The sequence below is a fragment of the Oncorhynchus keta genome, chromosome 6 (assembly GCF_023373465.1).
Source record: "Oncorhynchus keta strain PuntledgeMale-10-30-2019 chromosome 6, Oket_V2, whole genome shotgun sequence".
Classification (NCBI taxonomy): domain Eukaryota; kingdom Metazoa; phylum Chordata; class Actinopteri; order Salmoniformes; family Salmonidae; genus Oncorhynchus; species Oncorhynchus keta.
In genome coordinates, this window is record NC_068426.1 from 16,759,500 (window position 1) to 16,782,570 (window position 23,071).

The following is a 23,071-nucleotide window of genomic DNA, read 5'->3' on the forward strand; positions in this document are numbered from 1 at the left end:
AAAATCAGTATATCATTATGGAAGCAGCAGACCATCACCCACCACATGAGCCCCGTCACCCATCACTTGAGCCCTTTTTAGTGTAATGTCAATTGTTATTTTGATACATGTTTGTCAGATCTGTCCACATGTGGCAACTACATAGCATGTACAGTAGGCTACACCTCTGTGTAGGCTAAAGGCTAGCCAGACCTAGTGGACTAAACTCCACGGTGAAGGAAGTTTATGATGAACTTCACCAACAGAGTGGAGCAGAGACCAGGCTTTGTGGAATTGAGCTCCGGCGACATCGATTCAGCCATGGTCAATACTTAAAGGTAAAATGGTAGGCGTTTCATGATTTACATGTGTCCTCTGTAGTTGCTGGACTTTCTTTGCTGAAATCATACTTTTTCAATAAACGTGAATCAAATACAACCACCAACCTTTTGCTCGTTTCTGTCTCTCAAAGATGACAACTCAGTGCAAATGCGCATGTGTCAATTGAATCTCAAAGTATGAATTTCAGCAAACAAAGTCATGCAAGTACAGATGACAAACATAGACATAGTGTAGGCGTTTCCTGATTGAGAGTTTTGACCTTGGGTGAATCAATGTAGTCGGAGCTAGATCCCACAAAGCCTGGTCTCTGTTTCACTCTGTTGGTGCAGTCATCATAAACTTCCTTCTGCATGGAGTGGCGTTTAGTCTGCTAAGCCAGACTTCGTTTTTCTCAATGTTGGCCATGTTTTTGTGTTCTTTGTCCTGAGTGTGACTGGAGAAAGTAGCCTACACATTGTTCACAGTCAAACAAAGGGCCCTTTGCCACTGAACTGCAAAAATAACAAGTAACGTGCCATGTCCAAGATGGCCACTGATTGGCTTTGTGTTTTGGCCTCTCTGGATGGAGGATCATGGTTGAACCTTGTTTGTCCCGTCTAGGCCTAGTAGTTTAGTTCTTCAAGGTTGCCCTCTCCTGGCTTAGCCTGACCTACAATCATGTCCTCAGGTGGAAACTTTCAAGATCAGGAGGAAACTCATTAAAACTAAATGCATGCTCTTCAACCCATCGCTGCCTGCACCTGCCCGCCCGTCCAACATCACTACTCTGGACGGTTCTGACTTAGAATATGTGGACAACTACAAATACCTAGGTGTCTGGTTAGACTGTAAACTCTCCTTCCAGACTCACATCAAACATCTCCAATCCAAAGTTACATCTAGAATTCGCTTCCTATTTTGCAATAAAACCTCCTTCACTCATGCTGCCAAACATACCCTTGTAAAACTGACCATCCTACTGATCCTCGACTTCGGCGACGTCATTTACAAAATAGCCTCCAATACCCTACTCAATAAATTGGATGCAGTCTATCACAGTGCCATCCGTTTTGTCACCAAAGCCCCATATACTACCCACCACTGCGACCTGTACGCTCTCGTTGGCTGGCCCTCGCTTCATACTTGTCGCCAAACCCACTGGCTCCAGGTCATCTACAAGACCCTGCTCGGTAAAGTCCCCCCTTATCTCACCTCGCTGGTCACCATAGCAGCACCCACCTGTAGCACGCGCTCCAGCAGGTATATTTCTCTGGTCACCCCCAAAACCAATTCTTACTTTGGCCGCCTCTCCTTCCAGTTCTCTGCTGCCAATGACTGGAACAAACTGCAAACATGTCTGAAACTGTAAACACTTATCCCCCTCACTAGCTTTAAGCACCAGCTGTCAGAGCAGCTCAAATATTACTGCACCTGTACATAGCCCATCTATAATTTAGCGCAAACAACTACCTCTCCCCCTACTGTATTTATTTATTTATTTTGCTCATTTGCACCCCCATTATTTCTATCTCTACTTTGCACATTCTTCCACTGCAAATCTACCATTCCAGTGTTTATTTTTTAATTTTTTTTTACTTGCTATATTGTATTTACTTCACCACCATGGCCTTTTTCTTACCTTTACCCCCCTTATCTCACCTCATTTGCTCACATTGTATATAGACTTATTTTTCTACTGTATTATTGGCTGTATGATTGTTTTACTCCATGTGTAACTCTGTGTTGTTGTACCTGTCGAACTGCTTTGCTTTATCTTGGCCAGGACGTAATTGTAAATGAGAACTTGTTCTCAACTTGCCTACCTGGTTAAATAAAGGTTAAATAAAAAGAAATAAAATAAAAATGTTGTTTAGCAAGAGACTAGAGTTAATTTCAATCTTCATAGAGTTTTTTTTATTTATTTAGGCAAATTAGGCTAGGCACCTGTCGTGGACTGGTCTTTTCCAACCAATTGCATTTCAGCTTGACTAGACTAAAGTCATGTCCCAGCCTCTGTTGCACTGTGTGTATGACAACACCAACTACTTTGATATGCATCTGAATGGTGACTAGTAGGAAGAGATTTCTGTCACTACTTTAAGTCATTAGGATATGCAATGTAGCTACATAATTGTACAATTTTAATGCCACTATGCGCACCTAAAATTAGCTCGGATGGTGTGGAAGCCACAGGTGTTGTCACCTTTTATTATAGGTAGCAGACTAACTGCTATATTATCTACTCGCTTTTCATTTTCTGTCACCTCTCTTCCAATGTCCTTCTGTCTGACTATGTAGACCCCTGGTGGGGGAACTATCCACACAGACTGTGCTGCAATTATCACCCCATCTGATCTCCACTGTAATCATGACCAAGCTGAACAGTGGGGTGCAGGGAGGACAGATGGCAGACAACGCCCCAAAATATGAGTCTGAAATATTAATAGAAAGGCCATATGCTCATGCTGCTAATAAATGGAAAAAGAGAGGAGGCAGAGCTGAGCTCTGTCTACCTGGCCTTGTGGAAATTTGGGAGAGAAATATTTGTTGCTTATTTCATTGTACAACATTTCATAGTCATGTTTTTAACCTTTATTTAATTAGGCAAGTCAGTTGAGAATAAATTATTATTTACAATGACGGCCTAACCCGGACGACACTGGGCCAATTGTGTGCCGCCCCAAGGGACTCTCAATCACGGCCGGTTGTGATACAGCCTGGAATCGAACCGGGGTCTGTAGCGACGCCTCTAGCACTGAGATGCAGTGCCTAAGACCACTGTGCCACTTGGTCAACCCTATCTCTCTTATTGAAAATATTTTATAATGAGGTTAATTAGGAAAAAGGTGAAATAAAATGAAACAAAGTCTTAAATGTAGAATTTTGAACGACTATATTTGAGCAATATTGCTAATAACACAAACCACGAGGTAGAGATCTGCTACGCAACACGAGCCCGATGGGCCCGACATTTATAATGGATTTGCTAAAGGAGGAAGTTATTTTTGGTTCCAGACAGGGCCTTAAATTTGGCTATCAGGCCTGGGTAGGGCCTGAACGTCGCGGGCTTAAAATTCATGCCCAGCAGGGTTATATCCTGAGGTGCCTTATTTGGGATGGGCGGTGTCCAGATTTTCATATGGTCATGTTGTTTCTGTACCATACCGGGTTATACGGTATTACCGGAAGTGCACACAAGGGGCGCTAATTTCCACAAAAAATAATTGGACGCAGCGATCTTGATCCAGGAAGGGATTGAATGTCTCTGCTGTAACCAAGAAGCTTGATCTTGACATCGAGCCACTTAACTAGCAAGTTATCAAACCAAATGCATAGCTGGAGGCCAGACCTGGATATAATTTATTTTACACATATTAATACTTAACTTATTAAGTATTATTATTATTGGTATTTCGGGAGGGGGGTGCTCTACGGTATATCGCCCGAGCCTTATTGCTATTATAAACTGGTTACTGGCATGAATAGAACAGTAAACACCTATTTTTGTGTCATACCTGTGGTATATTGTCTGATACATCTTATAGTCAATCCGCATCCAGGACCCAAACTACCCGGTTTATAATGCGAGTTTGAAAACAAATGCACTACAGGAAGGGATTAGCCTATTGCATTTTATGACTTTGAAACTAAACAGGGGAACAGGGTTTGGCTAGGAGTCAGTCAGTGTTGGCAAGGGGGTTGCACTGTGACAACTGTTAAAGTAGTGTAGATTGTCCATCTCCCATTTCCAGTTTGCGGTCTCGCAGCCCTGAGCTTCAGCTTTCACTGGGGCAGAAGGTGACAGTGAAGGAGTAGGATAGGACTGAATCGGTCTTAGATTTTCCAAACACTCCACAAACTTTCTTTAGGCTATTCATGTGTACAGGCGAAGGGGTTGATGATTGTATTATCACCTAAATGACCTTTGAAGAGCCCTGACAATATCATTAATGTATTGTTCACCTGTTTTTCAGTGGTGTGGTTTTGGCGAGGGCATGGAGCACCCTGTACACAGAGGGGAGACGATGTCCCTCGGACTGCACGACAGGTACTGTGCAATGTATGTCCAAAATTTATTCTACATCTATACACACAATCATTCAACGTTCCTCACTTTCCTCTGAAGTGGCTCATTTTAGCCGTCCTGGGTTTTAGCCGTTCTGTGAACATGTAAAGTTAGTAATTATCTCATCTCTTAATTAATATGAAGTTAGTCTAACAACATTAAATATTTTTTATTCTCATTTTTGTCGGGTCTGCTTGCTTTCTCTTACGGACAGAGACAGAAATTGTGGTTTTAAACAAAAATAATATTTCCTTTTTGATAGTCTGAGTTTCTACCTCTTGCATCATTTGCAATATTCTGTTTCTGTTTTACCTTTAACTTGCCTGTTAAGTAACATTCATGATTCCATCTTAAAGTGAGTCAAAGACATGGACTCAGTATGGAGTGTTCATGCAGCTCAGTGTGTGTGGGCTAACTTAGCTGTTGACCATGCTGCAGCAGTGATTCAGGTTGGGTTACAGCGTGTATCCATGACTCAGTCTGTCAGAGGGCTGTCATTGTCCCCCTGTTGCTGGGTAAATGGCTGCCTCTTTGGGCCTGTCTCCAGGCCCCTCTTTGGGACGTGTTGTTTTTGTACCAAGTGACTAATGCCTTATTTCAAGCTGTGAGTGGATTTTTATCTGTAAGCCAGTTACTATCGTCAACGGTAATGAATTAGGAAGTTGTGTGATTGTGGAGAGCCAGGGGAGATTACTCACAACATCATGACTGTTGACTATTTTCAATTCTGCTGCTTTCATGACTGTATTTTTCTGAGTCCTCTATGGTGTAGTCAGCTGGGCTTCTCTAAGCCCCTGTCCTTTGTGCCTTCCTGTGTGTTGCAGCAGCTGTTCAGGGATTTTGTCTTCTCGGAGCACTTCATTAAGATTTTAGTGGAGTGCCTCAACTTGAAATGCTTTCATGACACAATGTTATAGATTTATCTCTAACTAGAATCTGTGTCAGTGCATTTTGACCTATGGTTTATTAGAAGGATGAGCTCTGACTACTCAAGTATACAGTTTTTTTGTTTTTAACAAATTGTATTTCTTTCCACCAAAACAAGTTGCTGTGATGTCTAACCTAATCCTGCCTTCAGTCTTTTCCATGACCATAACCACAACAACAGATATTAACGGGCAATGCTTCAGTCGTGTGGTTTTCTGGTTTCCCTTTTGTAAAGTTTGTATTTCCTTATTATATTGTGTCCAGTCCTTTTGAAGCTAAGCAGTAGTTTGAGGCTGCCGGATCATAGGCTTGGGCAGGACTCTACGCTGGCCTTTAAAAACAAAACAAAAATACAAGGAGCACGTGTGCGCCTAAGTTCAAATGTAGGCACGCACACAAAGAAATTTAGGAGCACAATTACAAATATTTGAGGTAATAAAGCTAGAATTGTACATTTTTCTAGGCTCACTGGTGCGCTTAAATAAAAATAAAAAACACATCCCACAGAAAAATATTTAGCTGCATATGCCAGTAAAATTGTCACACTGTAGATAGAGCCCTGGACTTGAGCGCTATACAGGGGTATGATTTTCAAAACCTTTTAAACAATTTCTAGCTTATTCTTTATTTTTAAATAAATACCTGCAGTCGACTTGTGCGCTAGGTTAATAGATAAAGCAGATCGCGATCTTCAGTTCACCTGTTGCATTATTGTTTCATTATGAAGCTGTTCCCCAAAGCAGCTGATTAAGCCAGCCACATGGTAAGTTTGTTCTCAAAGAGCAAACGGAATCTTTTGGGACATGACGATCCACTGTTGTGCAAGAGTTACAATTTAAATTCACTACAACTGTTTGCCAGCTAAATATCTTATAACTATAGGTTTAACTATCTAAGATTCTCTACAGCTCAGGGCTCCAGCATTTGGTTAGCTAAGTAGCTAACTTGCTCAAGATCAAGCTTCTTGGTTACAGCAGAGACAGTCAATCTCCTGGATCAAGATCCCTGCTGTCTAATTATTATTATTTTATATATTTAAACTTTATTTATAGATTTTCAGATATAACAAAAACAGTACAACACCAACCACTCATTCTCCCACCCCTCCCTTCTTAATTATTTGTTTTGTGCGTGTAGCAAATTTTTTCTAGCCTATTGAGATAGTTGTATAATACGCTGGGTTGTCTGTCCTTGCAATTAGTTTGTTTGCTTGCGCTTGTTAGCATTTAGCTACTGTTCGCTATGGGAAGTTTGGAAAGACTTGCACTGCCGGTAATACCGTATACCCCGGTATGGTATAGAAACAGCATGAAGCTATGAAAATCTGGACACCACTGAAGCCTACTGGACCAGCATGTCCCTCTGTTGTCACGCAGCTTGCTACCTCCTAACGAGCATCAAGGAATAGTTGCTAGGCAGTGGCAGTCTTTGGCCAGAGAGCGTGCCGCTGGACTGGACAACGTGGTGCAGTGGAGCGAGAGTAGACCACAAGCTGATGGAGGGGAGAGGTTGATGGCTTAATCAAACGCACAGATGGGCAGTTATTCTTGACATAATGTGTTTGTCATCATTCCTCCCCTCCCAACCAACAGTAGCTTCAGCTCTCTAGCATCACTATTTTGAGTGCTGTTGTAATGAATAAACCATACAGCAGCTTGACTGGGTTTTAGTGAGTGTATTGTGGGAGTTGAGGTGTTTTATTTCTCTTTCATTCTGTGCTAAGCAAAGTGTCTTTTCAATTTAAGTAGGAGCACTATAATGTACATTTCATTTCCAGATGGAGGTAGTAACAATGCACTAAAAAGGCAGGAACATTTCAGTGCATCACTTGGCAAGGTGATACTCCTAATGCGACAGTTGTTGGCCAGCAAACACTAGACTGCTGCAAACCTTCTTTTGAGGTGGACAGTTGACTCTTCTAGGCCCTCTTAATAGCAAGCTCATGGGAACGTGTGCTGTTGGCAAGGTTTGTTTCCCTCATTTTCGCTTTCACCAGCTTCCATCTGTTGCATCGATGTACCCCAATTGGCAAATCTACATCTGTATGCGGCGCTACACTTCTGCTGCCCACATATTAACTCGAGTACCTAAATCCAATGTCTATTCAACCCTGTACACTGGGGTGAATCTGTATTTTCTAAAGCCGAATCTTTCTTCTGTCCTCAACCACATACGGTGTGACGATTGGTTTTGTCAAAGGTCTTTTTTTGTACTGCCCTGAATTGATCCCTGTGACCTAGCCTAACTCAGTCAGGCTACCTCTGGCGAGCACATGGAGGGCTGTGCGGCCCCACCAAAGAAATGCCACCCCACACCATGACTGACCCACCGCCAAACCGGTCATGCTGGAGGATGTTGCAGGCAGCAGAATGTTCTCCATGGCGTCTCCAGACTCTGTCACGTCTGTCACGTGCTCAGTGTGAACCTGCTTTCATCTGTGAAGAGCACAGGGCGCCAGTGGCGAATTTGCCAATCTTCGTGTTCTCTGGCAAATGCCAAACGTCCTGCACAGTGTTGGGCTGTAAGCACAACCCCCACCTGTGGACGTCGGGCCCTCATACCACCCTCATGGAGTTTGTTTCTGACCATTTGAGGAGACACATGCACATTTGTGGCCTGTTAAGGGCATCACGTCTCCTGATGTACTGGCCTGTCTCCTGGTAGCGCCTCCATGCTCTGGACACTACGCTGACAGACACAGCAAACCTTCTTGCCACAGCTCGCATTGATGTGCCATCCTGGATGAGCTGCACTACCTGAGCCACTTGTGTGGGTTGTAGACTCCGTCTCATGCTACCACTAGAGTGAAAGCACCGCCAGCATTCAAAAGTGACCAAAACATCAGCCAGGAAGCATAGGAACTGAGAAGTGGTCTGTGGTCACCACCTGCAGAACCACTCCTTTATTAGGGGTGTCTTGCTAATTGCCTATAATTTCCACCTGTTGTCTATTCCATTTGCACAACCGCATGTGAAATTTATTGTCAATCAGTGTTGCTTCCTAAGTGGACAGTTTGATTTCACTGAAGTGTGATTGACTTGGAGTTACATTGTGTTGTTTAAGTGTTCCCTTTATTTTTTTGAGCAGTGTATAATGAAACATGTTCAATTTGGTTTAAATAATGCAAAAATAAAGTAAAAGAAGAAAGCTTTTCTACAATGGAACATATTGCACTAACTTTTAAGTTCCTTGCTCAGAACATGAGAACACATGAAAGCTGGTGGTTCCTTTTAACATGAGTCTTCAATATTCCCAGGTCAGAAGTTTTAGGTTGTAGTTAATATAGGACTATTTCTCGCTATACCATTTGTATTTCATATACCTTTGACTATTGGATGTTCTAATAGGTACTTTAGTATTGCCAGCCTAATCTCGGGAGTTGATAGGCTTGAAGTCATAAATGGCACAATGCTTCAAGCATTGCTAAGAGCTGCTGGCAAACCCAGTAAAGTGCTGTTTGAATGAATGCTTACGAACCTGCTGCTGCCTACCACCGCTCAGACTGGTCTATCAAATCATAGTCTTAATTATAATATAATAACACAGAAATACGAGCCGTAGATCATTAATATGTTAAAATCCGGAAACTATCCTTTTGGAGATGATTGTGGACTTCAGGAAACAGCAGAGGGAACACCCCCTATCCACATCGATGGAACAGTAGTGGAGAGGGTAGCTAGTTTTAAGTTCCTCGGCATACACATCACAGACAAACTGAATTGGTCCACTCACACTGACAGCGTCGTGAAGAAGCGCAGCAGCGCCTATTCAACCTCAGGAGGCTGAAGAAATTTGGCTTGTCACCAAAAGCACTCACAAACTTCTACAGATGCACAATCGAGAGCATCCTGGCGGGCTGTATCACCGCCTGGTACGGCAACTGCTCCGCCCTCAACCGTAAGGCTCTCCAGAGGGTAGTGAGGACTGCACAACGCATCACCGGGGCAAACTACCTGCCCTCCAGGACACCTACACCACCCGTTGTTACAGGATGGCCATAAAGATCATCAAGGACATCAACCACCCGAACCACTGCCTGTTCACCCCGCTATCATCCAGAAGGCGAGGTCAGTACAGGTGCATCAAAGCTGGGACCGAGAGACTGAAAAACAGCTTCTATCTCAAGGCCATCAGACTGTTAAACAGCCACCACTAACAGTGAGTGGCTGCTGCCAACACACTGTCATTGACACTGACCCAACTCCAGCCATTTTAATAATGGGAATTGATGGGAATTATGTAAATATATCACTAGCCACTTTAAACAATGCTACCTTATATAATGTTACTTACCCTACATTATTCATCTCATATGCATATGTATATACTGTACTCTACATCATCGACTGCATCCTTATGTAACACATGTATCACTAGCCACTTTAACTATGCCACTTTGTTTACTTTGTCTACACACTCATCTCATATGTATATACTGTACTCGATACCATCTACTGTATGCTGCTCTGTACCATCACTCATTCATATATCCTTATGTACATGTTCCTTATCCCCTTACACTGTGTATAAGACAGTAGTTTTGGAATTGTTAGTTAGATTACTTGTTGGTTATCACTGCATTGTCGGAACTAGAAGCACAAGCATTTCGCTACACTCGCATTTAACATCTGCTAACCATGTGTATGTGACAAATAAAATTTGATTTGATTTGATTTGATTTTTGAAAACAAAACATTTATTTTTTCAGTGAAATACGGAACCGTTACGTATTTTATCTACTGGGTGGCATCCATAAGTCTAAATATTCCTGTTACATTGCACAACCTTCAATGTTATGTCATAATTACATAAATTCTGGCAAATTTGTAAGCAACAAGCCAGGCGGCCCAAACTGTTGCATATACCCTGACTCTGCATGCAATGAACGCAAGAGAAGTGACACAAGTTCCCTAGTTTAATATTGCCTGCTAACACTAATTTATTTTAATTAAACATGCAGGTTTAAAAATATATACTTCTGTGTATTGATTTTAAGAAAGGCATTGATGTTTACGATTGTGCTTTTTTCGCAAATGCGCTTTTGTCAAATCATCCCCGTTTGGCCAAGTTGCCTGTCTTTGTTAGGAAGAAATGGTCTTCACACAGTTCGCAACGAGCCAGGCGGCCCAAACTGCTGCATATACCCTGACTCTGTTGCACAGAACGCAAGAGAAGTGACACAATTTGCCTAGTTCAAAGAAATTCATGTTAGCAGGCAATATTAACTACATATGCAGGTTTAAAATATATACTTGTGTATTGATTTTAAGAAAGGCGTTGATGTTTATGGTTCGGTACACATTGGTGCAACAACTATGCTTTTTTCGCGAAAGCTCTTGTTAAATCACCCGTTTGGCGAAGTAGGCTGTGATCCAATGATAAATTAACAGGCATCGCATCGATTTATATGCAACACAGGACAAGCTAGTTAAACTAGTAATATCATCAACCATGTGTAGTTATGTTAAGATTGATTGTTTTTTATAAGATGCGTTTAACCTTACCATGGCTCCTCCTGGAGTGCTACGCAGTCTCCTCGTGGAGTGCAATGTAATCGGCCATAATCGGTGTCCAAAAATGCCGATTACCGACTGTTATGAAAACTTGAAATCGGCCCTAATTAATCTGCCATTCCGATTTATCGGTCGACCTCAAGTCTGTGTGCCGTATTCTCTGACTGGTTGTCTGTGATTATGCAGATGGGGCTAATCTCATCCCATTTAAGATGTTTAAGAAAGATTTTATTGACTGTTAATGTGAAAAGTTAAACATGAATCAGTAACCCATTACCCAGCTAAGCCTAATTCTAGTAGCAGTTCTATTGTACTACACCCTGGCTTGTTTTATTTAGGACTACCGGTACACAGAGTTTGTATTGTCTGGCTGAAAGTGGATCATGACGTAGAGAGTATTCTTATGGGAGAGGTTTGTAGGGCTTTGAGCACGGTTCTATCCATCCTTCTCCAGCCCTGCCTGCCTGCTGCTGTTTCTGCACTCCTCAGTAGAAGTCCTCAGCCTTCAGCATCTGCTGGGCCTCTGCTTTCATCACCTCATCCCTCTGAATCCAGGCAAACTTTTGTTGCTCTCTACCTCAGTCTTTGATTTATTCTACACTGGGTGAGTTTCTCTTAACTAGCACTTTCAGCAGGATTATTTCTCACCCCAGAAACGCTTTTATAACGACAAATGCATATTCTTTTCTGATAATCGCCACGCCTTGTGAAACAAACCAGGTGCTGTTTCATAGCTGGAACATGACATTCATCACTTGCTTTTATTTTTTATTTTTTTACGTGGTTCTTATTTGGATAGAGCCATTAGTACTTTTTAATGTCGGTTCGATTTCAGTTAGATTATATAAAAATGATCACAGTTTTCGGTTCAGATTTTTATATATATATATTTTTTAACATAAAATGCACTATACGTTATGTGTGTTCAATGGCGTAACACAGAATAAAACAATTCATAAAAGTCCCATGATGGTAGTGACTGCCCATTACAGCTTATCACTTATTAACTATAAGTCATTCACGTGACTTTATAAATATTTCAGATGTTGTGTATATTACATTTGTTTTGTTAAATTACTTTATTTGATTCCAAGTCATCATCTCATCTCTATAGAGCTGCTGTCTATGCTGTCTGACAAAACCACTATTTTAGTTGTTCTTCAAAGTAAATAAGGCATACTTTTATGACTGCTGAATACCAACTATCAATCATTTAGATCATGTATTTTCAGGCTCGTGAAGCAACTGCTTTATATTTCTCTCGATAGTGCGTTCACATGACTGGGCCGGGTTGCAGCCCACTGGGGAGAATGAGTTTTTCCCCACAAAAGGGCTTTATGAAAGAAAGAAATACTCCTCAGCACTGTTTTACCAATCCTGTGACAGCTGGATAGACTGTCCGATGAGATTAAGGTTTTGATGATTCTGATCGGGCCAGAGAGGATGGATGAGGAACCACACTGTATGGTGGTGACCGCATGCGCAGTCAGCTGCTTGCTTGAGGGGGTATATGGCGTTTAGACAGTACAGTTCCCTCTGTGTCCACTAGATGGTATACATTTGTCTGTTCTGCAGTCAGTCACGAGGGCTGTCTGTTCCCCTGATGCTCATACAGGCATGAACCCACGCCTAATGGGCAGTACAAATGTCAGGCAAAGGCAAGGTGCACCAAACGCAATGTAAAACAATCTTATGGACAAGAAAATGTGTAGATGGTCGACACTTTAATATGGTGTATGTGTTATTTTAGTCCAGTGTGTTTCTGTTAGAACAGTGATGGGGTTTGCGTTAAAGTGAGACAGATTTTTAGCAGTGTTACAGCACAGTGAGGATGCATTCCTGTCATCCAGGGCTGTTGGGTCAGTGTGCATAGCTCAGGAGTCTGGCTGTTTCTCTCTCCTCTCCCACCCCCTCCCCCCAACGGCCCTAATCGCTTCTGAAAGAAGTCCGCAGATTGATGCTCACCAAGGCTCTGATAAAAGCAGCCATTGTCAGGCTTCACTCTAAAAGCTGGAGGAGTTTGGTTATTGAGGACTAGGTTGTCAGTGCTGCCTCCCCTCTTTGTTCCCAGCCTGTCTTGTTCTTCATAATACTGCTCAGTTATTGTGGCTTGCAGGGCAGAAGTCAAACGACGTAATAATAACGCAGTTTCTTCAATAGATGTTCAGATGACATTCTGTTTTTGAAAAAGGGAAGTGTTTCATGATGAAACATACAATGATTGTGAAATTGCATTGGCCTAACTAGCTTAGTCTTTTTAAATGGGCAACTCTACATTTAGGACTATCTGGTTTCATGACAGGTCCAGTACCATGTTTAGATGTTTGCCCTCTCCATTTTTGATTTAGGATTGTATCTAAATAAAGAGGAGCAGCTTTAGTACCCTAGATACAGGCTGTAGTACAGGTCAGTATAACCTGCACACAGAGCTCAGGCTGTTGTACAGGTCAGTATAACCTGCACACAGAGCTCAGGCTGTTGTACAGGTCAGTATAACCTGCACACAGAGCTAAGGCTGTTGTACAGGTCAGTATAACCTGCACACAGAGCTCAGGCTGTTGTACAGGTTAGTATAACCTGCACACAGAGCTCAGGCTGTAGTACAGGTCAGTATAACCTGCACACAGAGCTCAGGCTGTTGTACAGGTCAGTATAACCTGCACACAGAGCTAAGGCTGTTGTACAGGTCAGTATAACCTGCACACAGAGCTCAGGCTGTTGTACAGGTCAGTATAACCTGCACACAGAGCTCAGGCTGTTGTACAGGTCAGTATAACCTGCACACAGAGCTCAGGCTGTTGTACAGGTCAGTATAACCTGCACACAGAGCTCAGGCTGTTGTACAGGTCAGTATAACCTGCACACAGAGCTCAGGCTGTTGTACAGGTCAGTATAACCTGCACACAGAGCTAAGGCTGTTGTACAGGTCAGTATAACCTGCACACAGAGCTCAGGCTGTTGTACAGGTCAGTATAACCTGCACACAGAGCTCAGGCTGTTGTACATGTCAGTATAACCTGCACACAGAGCTCAGGCTGTTGTACAGGTCAGTATAACCTGCACGCAGAGCTCAGGCTGTTGTACAGGTTAGTATAACCTGCACACAGAGCTCAGGCTGTTGTACAGGTCAGTATAACCTGCACACAGAGCTCAGGCTGTTGTACAGGTCAGTATAACCTGCACACAGAGCTAAGGCTGTTGTACAGGTCAGTATAACCTGCACACAGAGCTCAGGCTGTAGTACAGGTCAGTATAACCTGCACACAGAGCTCAGGCTGTTGTACAGGTCAGTATAACCTGCACACAGAGCTCAGGCTGTTGTACAGGTCAGTATAACCTGCACACAGAGCTCAGGCTGTTGTACAGGTCAGTATAACCTGCACACAGAGCTCAGGCTGTAGTACAGGTCAGTATAACCTGCACACAGAGCTAAGGCTGTTGTACAGGTCAGTATAACCTGCACACAGAGCTCAGGCTGTAATATAGGGCAGTATAACCTGCACACACAGCTCAGGCTGTAGTACAGGTCAGTATAACCTGCACACAGAGCTCAGTGTTTTGATCCAGAGACAGGCTTGGTGTGTTTTTTTTCACTCTGATATTAATTGTATTTTGTATGGAGGAGGAGCAGGTACAAATGAACGTATTCAGCCATGCTTTGTTCACTCAGACAGACGCATATTAATAATTTTTATGTGCTCACATCTGGCTCAGCGCCATCCCCACTCATCTGACAAAGGGTTTTTAATCCCCTGGTTTCCATTGTCTGTTTCATTCCTATACCGCCATCATAGAGTGTAATCTGCACCCATAAAAATATTCTCCCCGTCATCCTCTGTAACCACAGACAAAGACTGAGAACATGACTACCCTGCCTGAGAGAACAGGCTGTGTACTCTGTTGAAAGAGTTTCATAGTGAAGAAGTGGTCCAAGACATCATGGCTCCAAAGAAATGACCTGCAGTGGTTCTATTGGTTGATATTCTCCCTAGATATGGGACGAGATGGTGAGGAGTCAACCTTGAGGGAGGGGTTAAGGGCAGGTTGGAAGACATTACCTTAATTAAGCTCCAGAGTGAGAAAGCAGGAGTGGGCTGACTACTAGAGGTCCCAGCTTGGCTGAGGCTGGCACTTTTAGAAGTTCCACAATAGGTCGTTTTTCATGACGATGGGAGTAGAAGAGATTTGAGAGGAAGGGCTAGAGAAAGGGCTTGTCAAAAGGAAGTAGCACACAGGAAATTACTTTGCTTTAGACTTCTTGACAGGGCCTTCAGAGCTCTTTGGACGAGAGGGACTGTAATCGTGGAAATGAGCTGCACAGTGCTCTATTCATGGTTGTATTTTTCTCTTGGTGCTTGGGTGAATGTTGATCTGAGGTTTAAAGGTGTTTTAGTGTTCCATCTTGATCAGCTAGCTGCCTCAGGCAAGGCCATGGCTTACTGCACACTGTGGGAAGATCTCAATTGCATACTCCTCGCATCCTCTCTCCTTGTCCCCTTTTCAAAACGCATTGGATTAGAAAGCCAGAGGTCCCTCCCCTTTTGACTTTCTGATCCAATGGGTTTTGAAAAGGAGAAGAGGAGAGAGGACGCAAGGAGTATGCAATTGAGATGATCTCCGTGTTCCTGCTAGATAAGAGGGCACCGTGGATGACTGCCATGCAGGAGACACTATGAGGGGACAATACAACTGCAAGTGTCCAGCGAATGAGATCTTCATTGTATAGCCTATACTAGTAGATATACAATCTGCCATGCTTGCATATTAGGCTTATATTTTATCTTTGATAAAAGTGGAGAATAAACATTACCTCCAAAGGTGTAGGGGGACAAGTTGTCCATAGAAATATAATTATATTCCTATGATGTACTCTCTCTCCCACATGGAATTACACCTAGCCTCCTAGCCTATGTGGGTGTATCCGAAGTCGCACTGTAGAGGTTTTATTACTAGTTATAAATGGGAAGATGTAAACTTAATGGACTGGTTAGAAATACCAAACGTTCCTTTTTATTTCCCAGTGTAAACTAGTGGTATTTTAGGCACCGCTCTCCTGAGGGTGGGAAGACGCTAGCTACTGTATTTAAGCCTCTGCTCAGTGCTGTGGGGTTTTCTCCTCCCTTTCTCTTACTCATCCCTCCTCTCCCCTCCACCTCCCCCCTCACTATAACAAGCCCAGCACTGCAGTCGCCGCTCCTTTAACAAGGTGGCACTGTTGTTGAGCTGCTGGGCTGGAGACGGCACAGCCTCAAAGGACGGGAGGCTTTTTCCCTTCTAACAGAGATGACTGTGAGCTGCCGTTGCCCCTGTAGACACAGGAGATAGGATCTATTGGCTTCTTCTCACTGCTACCACTGCTACCGTTAGGATCTATTGGCTTCTTCTCACTGCTACCACTGCTACCGTTAGTGTCATAAGCCGGTGTAGCCTGCGCTGCTGTTGCTGCCTGTACCACTCCACCGCTGTCGCTGCTGCTCTCCCTGCCTCTGATCCTTGTGGGCAGAGTGGGATGGAAGCCCTCGCTGGAAGCCTGTTCATGGAAATGCTCTTTGCCGTTGTTTGCGCTGTAGCTCCGTGCTGGTGACAACATGCCGTTAAAATGGAAAAGCGGTTCTCCTGTCAGCTGGAAATTCCCAGTGCAAGTTCTTAAGACATCCAGGTCCTCACCGCTCTCTCCTGCCTATATGTGAGTAAGGAACAAATTCTATTCATAGCATGCTGTGGTGGTGTATTTTCAGTTTTAGATTTTGTTCAGTTGTGGTGTATTATTTTGGGGTATGGGGAGTCCCCCTCTGTCATTGCAGCCTAATTGGGCAGAATATGATGGGAGCTTTGTTGTGTGTCGATTTAATATCCTCCTTTGTGCCGCGTGTGATGACTGGCCAGCTAGCGGAGCGCTGTCCTCTAGATTGGTGTGATGACTGGCCAGCTAGCGGAGCGCTGTCCTCTAGATTGGTGTGATGACTGGCCAGCTAGCGGAGCGCTGTCCTCTAGAGCAGTGTGATGACTGGCCAGCTAGCGGAGCGCTGTCCTCTAGAGCAGTGTGATGACTGGCCAGCTAGCGGGGCGCTGTCCTCTGAGATTGGTGTGCTGACTGACCAGCGCTGTCCTAGAGCGGAGATGACTGGCCAGCGCTGTCCTCTAGATCAGTGTGATGACTGGCCAGCTAGCGGAGCGCTGTCCTCTAGAGCAGTGTGATGACTGGCCAGCTAGCGGAGCGCTGTCCTCTAGAGCGGTGTGCTGACTGGCCAGCTAGCGGAGCGCTGTCCTCTAGAGCAGTGTGCTGACTGTCTAGCTAGCGGAGTGCTGTCCTCTAGATCGGTGTGATGACTGGCCAGCTTGCGGAATACTGTCCTCGAGAGTGGTGTGATGACTGTCCTCTAGAGCGGTGTGCTGACTGGCCAGCTAGCGGAACGCTGTCCTCTAGAGCGGTGTGCTGACTGGCCAGCTAGCGGAACGCTGTCCTCTAGAGCGGTGTGCTGACTGGCCAGCTAGCGGAACGCTGTCCTCGAGAGTGGTGTGATGACTGTCCAGCTAGCGGAACGCTGTCCTCTAGAGCGGTGTGCTGACTGGCCAGCTAGCGGAACGCTGTCCTCTAGAGTGGTGTGATGACTGTCCAGCTAGCGGAACGCTGTCCTCTAGAGCGGTGTGATGACTGGCCAGCTAGCGGAACGCTGTCCTCTAGAGCGGTGTGATGACTGTCCAGCTAGCGGAACGCTGTCCTCTAGAGCGGTGTGATGACTGTCCAGCTAGCGGAACGCTGTCCTCTAGAGCGGTGTGATGACTGGCCAGCTAGCGGGGCGCTGTCCTCTAGAGTGGTGTGATGACTGGCCAGCTAGCGGAACGCTGTCCTCTAGAGCGGTGTGATGACTGTCCAGCGAGTGGAACGCTGTCCTCTAGAGCAGTATGGCTTATTATCCATGGCCGTGGCCCATTTTCAATTTTTTGGGGGCCAGGACCACATCCACTGCCCCTCTCCGCCCTCCCTGGGGCTGTGTTTTTCCGCCTGCAAGGACTGTCGGCTGCCACAGCAAGCTTGGGAGGAGGAGCCTGCCTTCCTTTGTCAGGGCGTCAGGCTTGCCCTGGTTTAGGAGCTATTGTTTGTTGCTGTGGAGGGGGGAAGGGCAGAATATGGAGGGTCCCTCCAGGCTCTCCTCCCTCCATTTCCTCCTTTCTGGGGAGAAGCCCCATATCATGTCCTCTGCCAGTCACCCTGCTAGGCTAACTAGGTAAATGGCAGGGATCAGAGTATCGTTCCTAACCAGTCTACAGTAGTAAACTGTTTTAATCTGTCTTGGAAGACAGTGTACAGTAACCAAGCTTAATCTGCCTTGGAGGATAGTGTACAGTAACCAAGTTTAGTTTGACTAGGAGGATAGTGTACAGTAACCAAGTTTAGTTTGACTTGGAGGATAGTGTACAGTAACCTGGTTTAACCTGGTTTGGAGGACAGTGTACAGTAACCAGGCTTAATCTGCCTTGGAGGATAGTATACCGTAGTAACCTGGCTTGGAGGATAGTATACAGTCGTAACCTGGCTTAATCTGCTTTGGAGGATAGTATACCGTAGTAACCTGGTTTAATCTGCTTTGGTGGATAGTATACCATAGTAACCTGGCTTAGTCTGCCTTGAAGGATAGTATACCATAGTAACCTGGCTTAGTCTGCCTTGAAGGATAGTATACCATAGTAACCTGGCTTAGTCTGCCTTGAAGGATAGTATACCGTAGTAACCTGGCTTGGAGGATAGTATACAGTCGTAACCTGCCTTAATCTGCTTTGGAGGATAGTATACCGTAGTAACCTGGTTTATTCTGCCGTGGAGGATAGTGTACAGTAACTTGTTCTAATCTGGTTTGGAGGACAGTGTACAGTGACCTTGCTTAGTCTAGTTTGGAGGATAGTGTACGGCAGTAACCTGTCTTAATCTGGCTTGGAGGACAGTGTACATTCATCTGTTTTGGAGGACTGGCATCCTCAGGAGCAGAGACGGTATCAGTGCTGTCAATCCTGGCAAGTGAAAATGAACGGTGGTACATTGCTTCTTAGTTAAAGCTAGATTGAAAAGCTCATGGTCAGTTGATGAATGTGTGTTTGATTTTTGGCTTAATTTTTATCCTGATATTTCTAGTGGAATTTCAGGCTGTTTGCTAGTTCTTTATTGCAAGATTAATGAGATGGTCTTGATATATGCTTTACCATACAGTAGATGCGTCATTTACATTAAATATTGCATGCGGTTACATTCGGCTTATTGATATAAAAATGTCTACATTTTACCTTGCCTTTCTATAACCTTTCTATGCCTCCTGAGTGGATGCAGATACTGTAAGTTTGTTTACATTGCGGTCGTCCATGCCCTATTTAAGTGAACTCCCTAATGCGTTGCAGGCGCGTAGAATGTTTGATTTTTTTCCCCATCCACCGAATTATATTTACATGGTAAAGCACCAAGAATATGCCTTCAGGGTTTGAGGTAAATGGAATGGCAGGTAAATCTCTAAAAGAAAAAGGGGTTGAGTCTTAATGTGCATTAGTTTACATACGGACGGACTCGCATCAAGTCTCTGCCTGTAATGTTTTTGGCTAATTTCCAAAAACCAGAATGACATCATAGAAAAAATTACTTTACAATCACTGTACATTTCTAAATGTAATTCAAATTTAACATTTGCGCATAATTGTATATCAAAACTTTTTTTTATATTTAATTGTATATTTAATTTATTTTTGTATCCTAAATTGAATTGACATGGACTTGACCCCAGTCCTGGAGCCACCAATTCTCACATGGGAGACTTAGTTTCTCAATCCATATGAATCATCTTTAAACTAACATACAGACTCCAACCACTATACTGGGGCTATAGACCTACATATTTTACCATTGCATATAGCACTTTGTCTCTAACGTTAGGACAGTCAAATAGCTTTTTCCCTTATAAAAATGACTAACAAAAAGACCAACCTTTAATACTGAGGCATGCCCTTCCTAGCCCGGCCCAGTTGCTATTTTTCCTTCTGATTCTAGGTTTCTCTATACAACCTACGGTAAGGATGGGAATAGGCTCTGTGTGCTTAGCTTCTCCCCTTTCACTAGATATGGCCGTTTTCAACATGGAGACTGAGTAGCATATGGGGATGCCTCTTTAACATCTACCACAGGGATAGGGTGGAATTTTAGTTTTAATGTCACGGGCAAAAGTACAGTGAAATAAATACATTTCTAATAAGAGCTAACATCTGCATTGCTTGCTGTTTGGGTTTTTAGACTTGGTTTCTGTATAGCACTCGGACATCTGCAGATCTGTAAAAAGGGCTTTATAATACATTATAATACATTTAATCGATTCATAACCTCAACAATTCAGTAATCAATATTAATGCAGTAGTAAAAATAAAGTGAGGTAAAACAAAAACACAGGAGAAATAGAAATAAGAACACAAGGTAAATAAGCAATATACAGGGTCAGTTCCAGGGTCAGTAAGGGTAGCCTAGTGGTTAGAGCCTTGGACTAGTAACCGAATCCCCGTTCTGCCCCTGATCAGGCAGTTAACCCACTGTTCCTAGGCCGTCATTGAAAATAAGAATTTGTTCTTAACTGACTTGCCTAGTAAAATAAAGGTAAAATAAAAATATACAGGGTCAGTTCCAGGGTCAGTAAGCTATATAGAGGGTCAGTTCCAGGGTCAGTAAGCTATATACAGGGTCAGTTCCAGGGTCAGTAAGCTATATACAGGGTCAGTTCCACGGTCAGTAAGCTATACACAGGGCCAGTTCCAGGGCCAGTAAGCTATATACAGGGTCAGTTCCACGGTCAGTAAGCTATACACAGGGCCAGTTCCAGGGTCAGTAAGCTCTACACAGGGTTAGTTCCAGGGCCAGTAAGCTATATACAGGGTCAGTTCCACGGTCAGTAAGCTATACACAGGGCCAGTTCCAGGGCCAGTAAGCTATATACAGGGTCAGTTCCACGGTCAGTAAGCTATACACAGGGCCAGTTCCAGGGTCAGTAAGCTCTACACAGGGTCAGTTCCACGGTCAGTAAGCTATACACAGGGCCAGTTCCAGGGTCAGTAGCTATGTACACGGTCAGTAGCTGTATACAGGGTAAGTTCCAATACTATATTTACAATGTGCATGGATACTGGAGTGATGGAGGTAGATGGGTATAGGGGTAAGGTGACTAGACATTAGGATATATGATGAACAGAGTAGCAGCTTCGTAAATTAAGATTATATGTGAGTGTGTGTGTGTAGAGTGAGTATAAAATGTGTGTGTGTGTGAGCAAGTGAAGTGTGTGTGTTTGTGTTGGAGTGTCAGTGTGCGTGAGTCAAATCAAATTTTATTGGTCACCTACACATGGTTAGAAGATGTTATTGCGAGTGCAGCGAAATGCTTGTGCTTCTAGATCTGACAGTGCAGCAGTATCTAACAGGTCATATCTAACAACTTCCACAACAAAACCTAATACACACAGTCTAGTAGAGTAATGGGATGAGAATATATAAGTATAAAATATATGGATGAGCAGTGACAGAGCGGCTAAGATGCAATAGATAGAATAGATAGTGTATTATACAGTATATACATATGAGATAAGTAATGCGAGAAATGTGAACATTCTTAAGTGTGTAGAATCCTGTGAGTGTGCATAGAGGCAGTGCAAAAATAAAACTAGATAGATAGTACGTATATAACTAGACTCAGTCCGTATAGCCATTTTGTTAGCTATTTAGCAGTCTTATGGCTTTGGGATAGAAGCTGTTCAGGATGTCTCGTTTCAGACTTTATGCACTGGTGCCACTTGCTTTGATGAAGCAGAGAGAACAGTCTATGGCTTGGGTGGTTGGAGTCTTTAACAATTTTCCGGGGCTTCGTTTCACACACTGATTATAAAGGCCCTGGATGGCAGAAAGCTCTGCCACAGTGATCTACTGGGCTGTCCTCACCACCCTCTGTAGTGCCATGCAATCGAGGGTGGTGCTGTTGCCGTACCAAGCAGTGATGCAGCAGGTAAAGATGCACTCAATGGTGCAGCTGTAGATAGTGCAGCCAAACATTTTTTCAACCTCCTGGGGGGGTAGAGGCGCTGTTCGTGCCTTTTCCACGACGGTGTGTAGACCATTTTAAGTCCTTAGTGATTTGGACCCCAAGGAACTTGAAGCTCTCGACCCGCTCCACTGCAGCCCAGCTGATGTGGATGGGGGCGTGTTCCGGTAGTCCACAGAAGAAGAGCTGGTGTGTGTGTTAATGTGTGCTAGCTGGAGATTATTATAGAGAGGGGTCTGTGTGTTTGCCTTCAGTGATTCCACTCGTGTCTAAATATAGCCTCTGCCCGTGGTGCAGATTTCACGCTTAGAAGGAATGGCAAAGGTGCACTGCCCAGAAGACCCATGGAAGTTCACTGGGAATTTCAGGTGTTTATCCTTGCCACTATGCAAAGGCCTTTACAGTTAATTTCATCCTTGCGCCAAGGACACTGATAAAATTATATTCAGCGGTTTGTGCTATTTTAACATTCATAAACATTTTCCCGTCTGTCTTCCTCAACCAATGTCCATAAGATTGTTTGACCCTATGTTAACCAGTGAAAGACCAGGCCATGGGACAAATTAGTTTAGGCTGTACGATCTGATCTTCAAATGACATCATATTAATGAAACATTAGGCCTACGGTGACCAACAAGATATGAAATGGAAGTGGATTATTTTTCTATGGCGGCATAAGGAGAACCAACACCCTCATGTCCTGATTTTCCTGGCATCCGAGGGAAAACAATTCACTTAAGTAAAAAAAAGAAACGTGATAAACTGTCTGCAAAGCATATTGTGCAGTAAGACTTTGCATTTGGCGGCCGAATCAGCTCATGCAAACATTGATCTCTACTCCCTGAGGAATGTAGCAGGCTGGCCCTAACCCATCATGGCTGCTCCGTATCTCTATTTTTGGTTCTCTGTCCACTGTTCCCAGTTCCCTTGACACCACTGTTTTACCTTGTTACGATGAGGCTGGACACTACAGTCCAATTTGACACCACTGTTTTACCTTGTTACGATGAGGCTGGACACTACAGTCCAATTTGACACCACTGTTTTACCTTGTTACGATGAGGCTGGACACTACAGTCCAATTTGACACTGCTGTTTTACCTTGTTACGATGAGGCTGGACACTACAGTCCAATTTGACACCACTGTTTTACCTTGTTACGATGAGGCTGGACACTACAGTCCAATTTGACACCACTGTTTTACCTTGTT

At 43.8% G+C, this 23,071-nt stretch overlaps 1 protein-coding gene across 6 annotated transcripts in view; it reads left to right on the forward strand.

The window, feature by feature from the left end:
- Positions 1-23,071, forward strand: part of LOC118385074 (kelch-like protein 13) — a 72,345-nt gene that overhangs the window by 1,256 nt on the left and 48,018 nt on the right. For 2 of the 6 annotated variants that reach the window (XM_035771908.2, XM_035771911.2), the window contains exon 2: positions 4,275-4,360. The exons of 1 other annotated variant lie outside the window; for it this stretch is intronic. In XM_035771908.2, coding sequence (XP_035627801.1) covers positions 4,296-4,360 — 65 coding nt within the window. In that variant the 5' untranslated portion in view covers positions 4,275-4,295. Of the gene's footprint in view, positions 1-4,274; positions 4,361-16,023; positions 16,493-23,071 lie in introns of those variants that run through there. 3 more of the 6 variants (XM_035771909.2, XM_035771912.2, XM_035771910.2) reach the window with 2 other exon arrangements.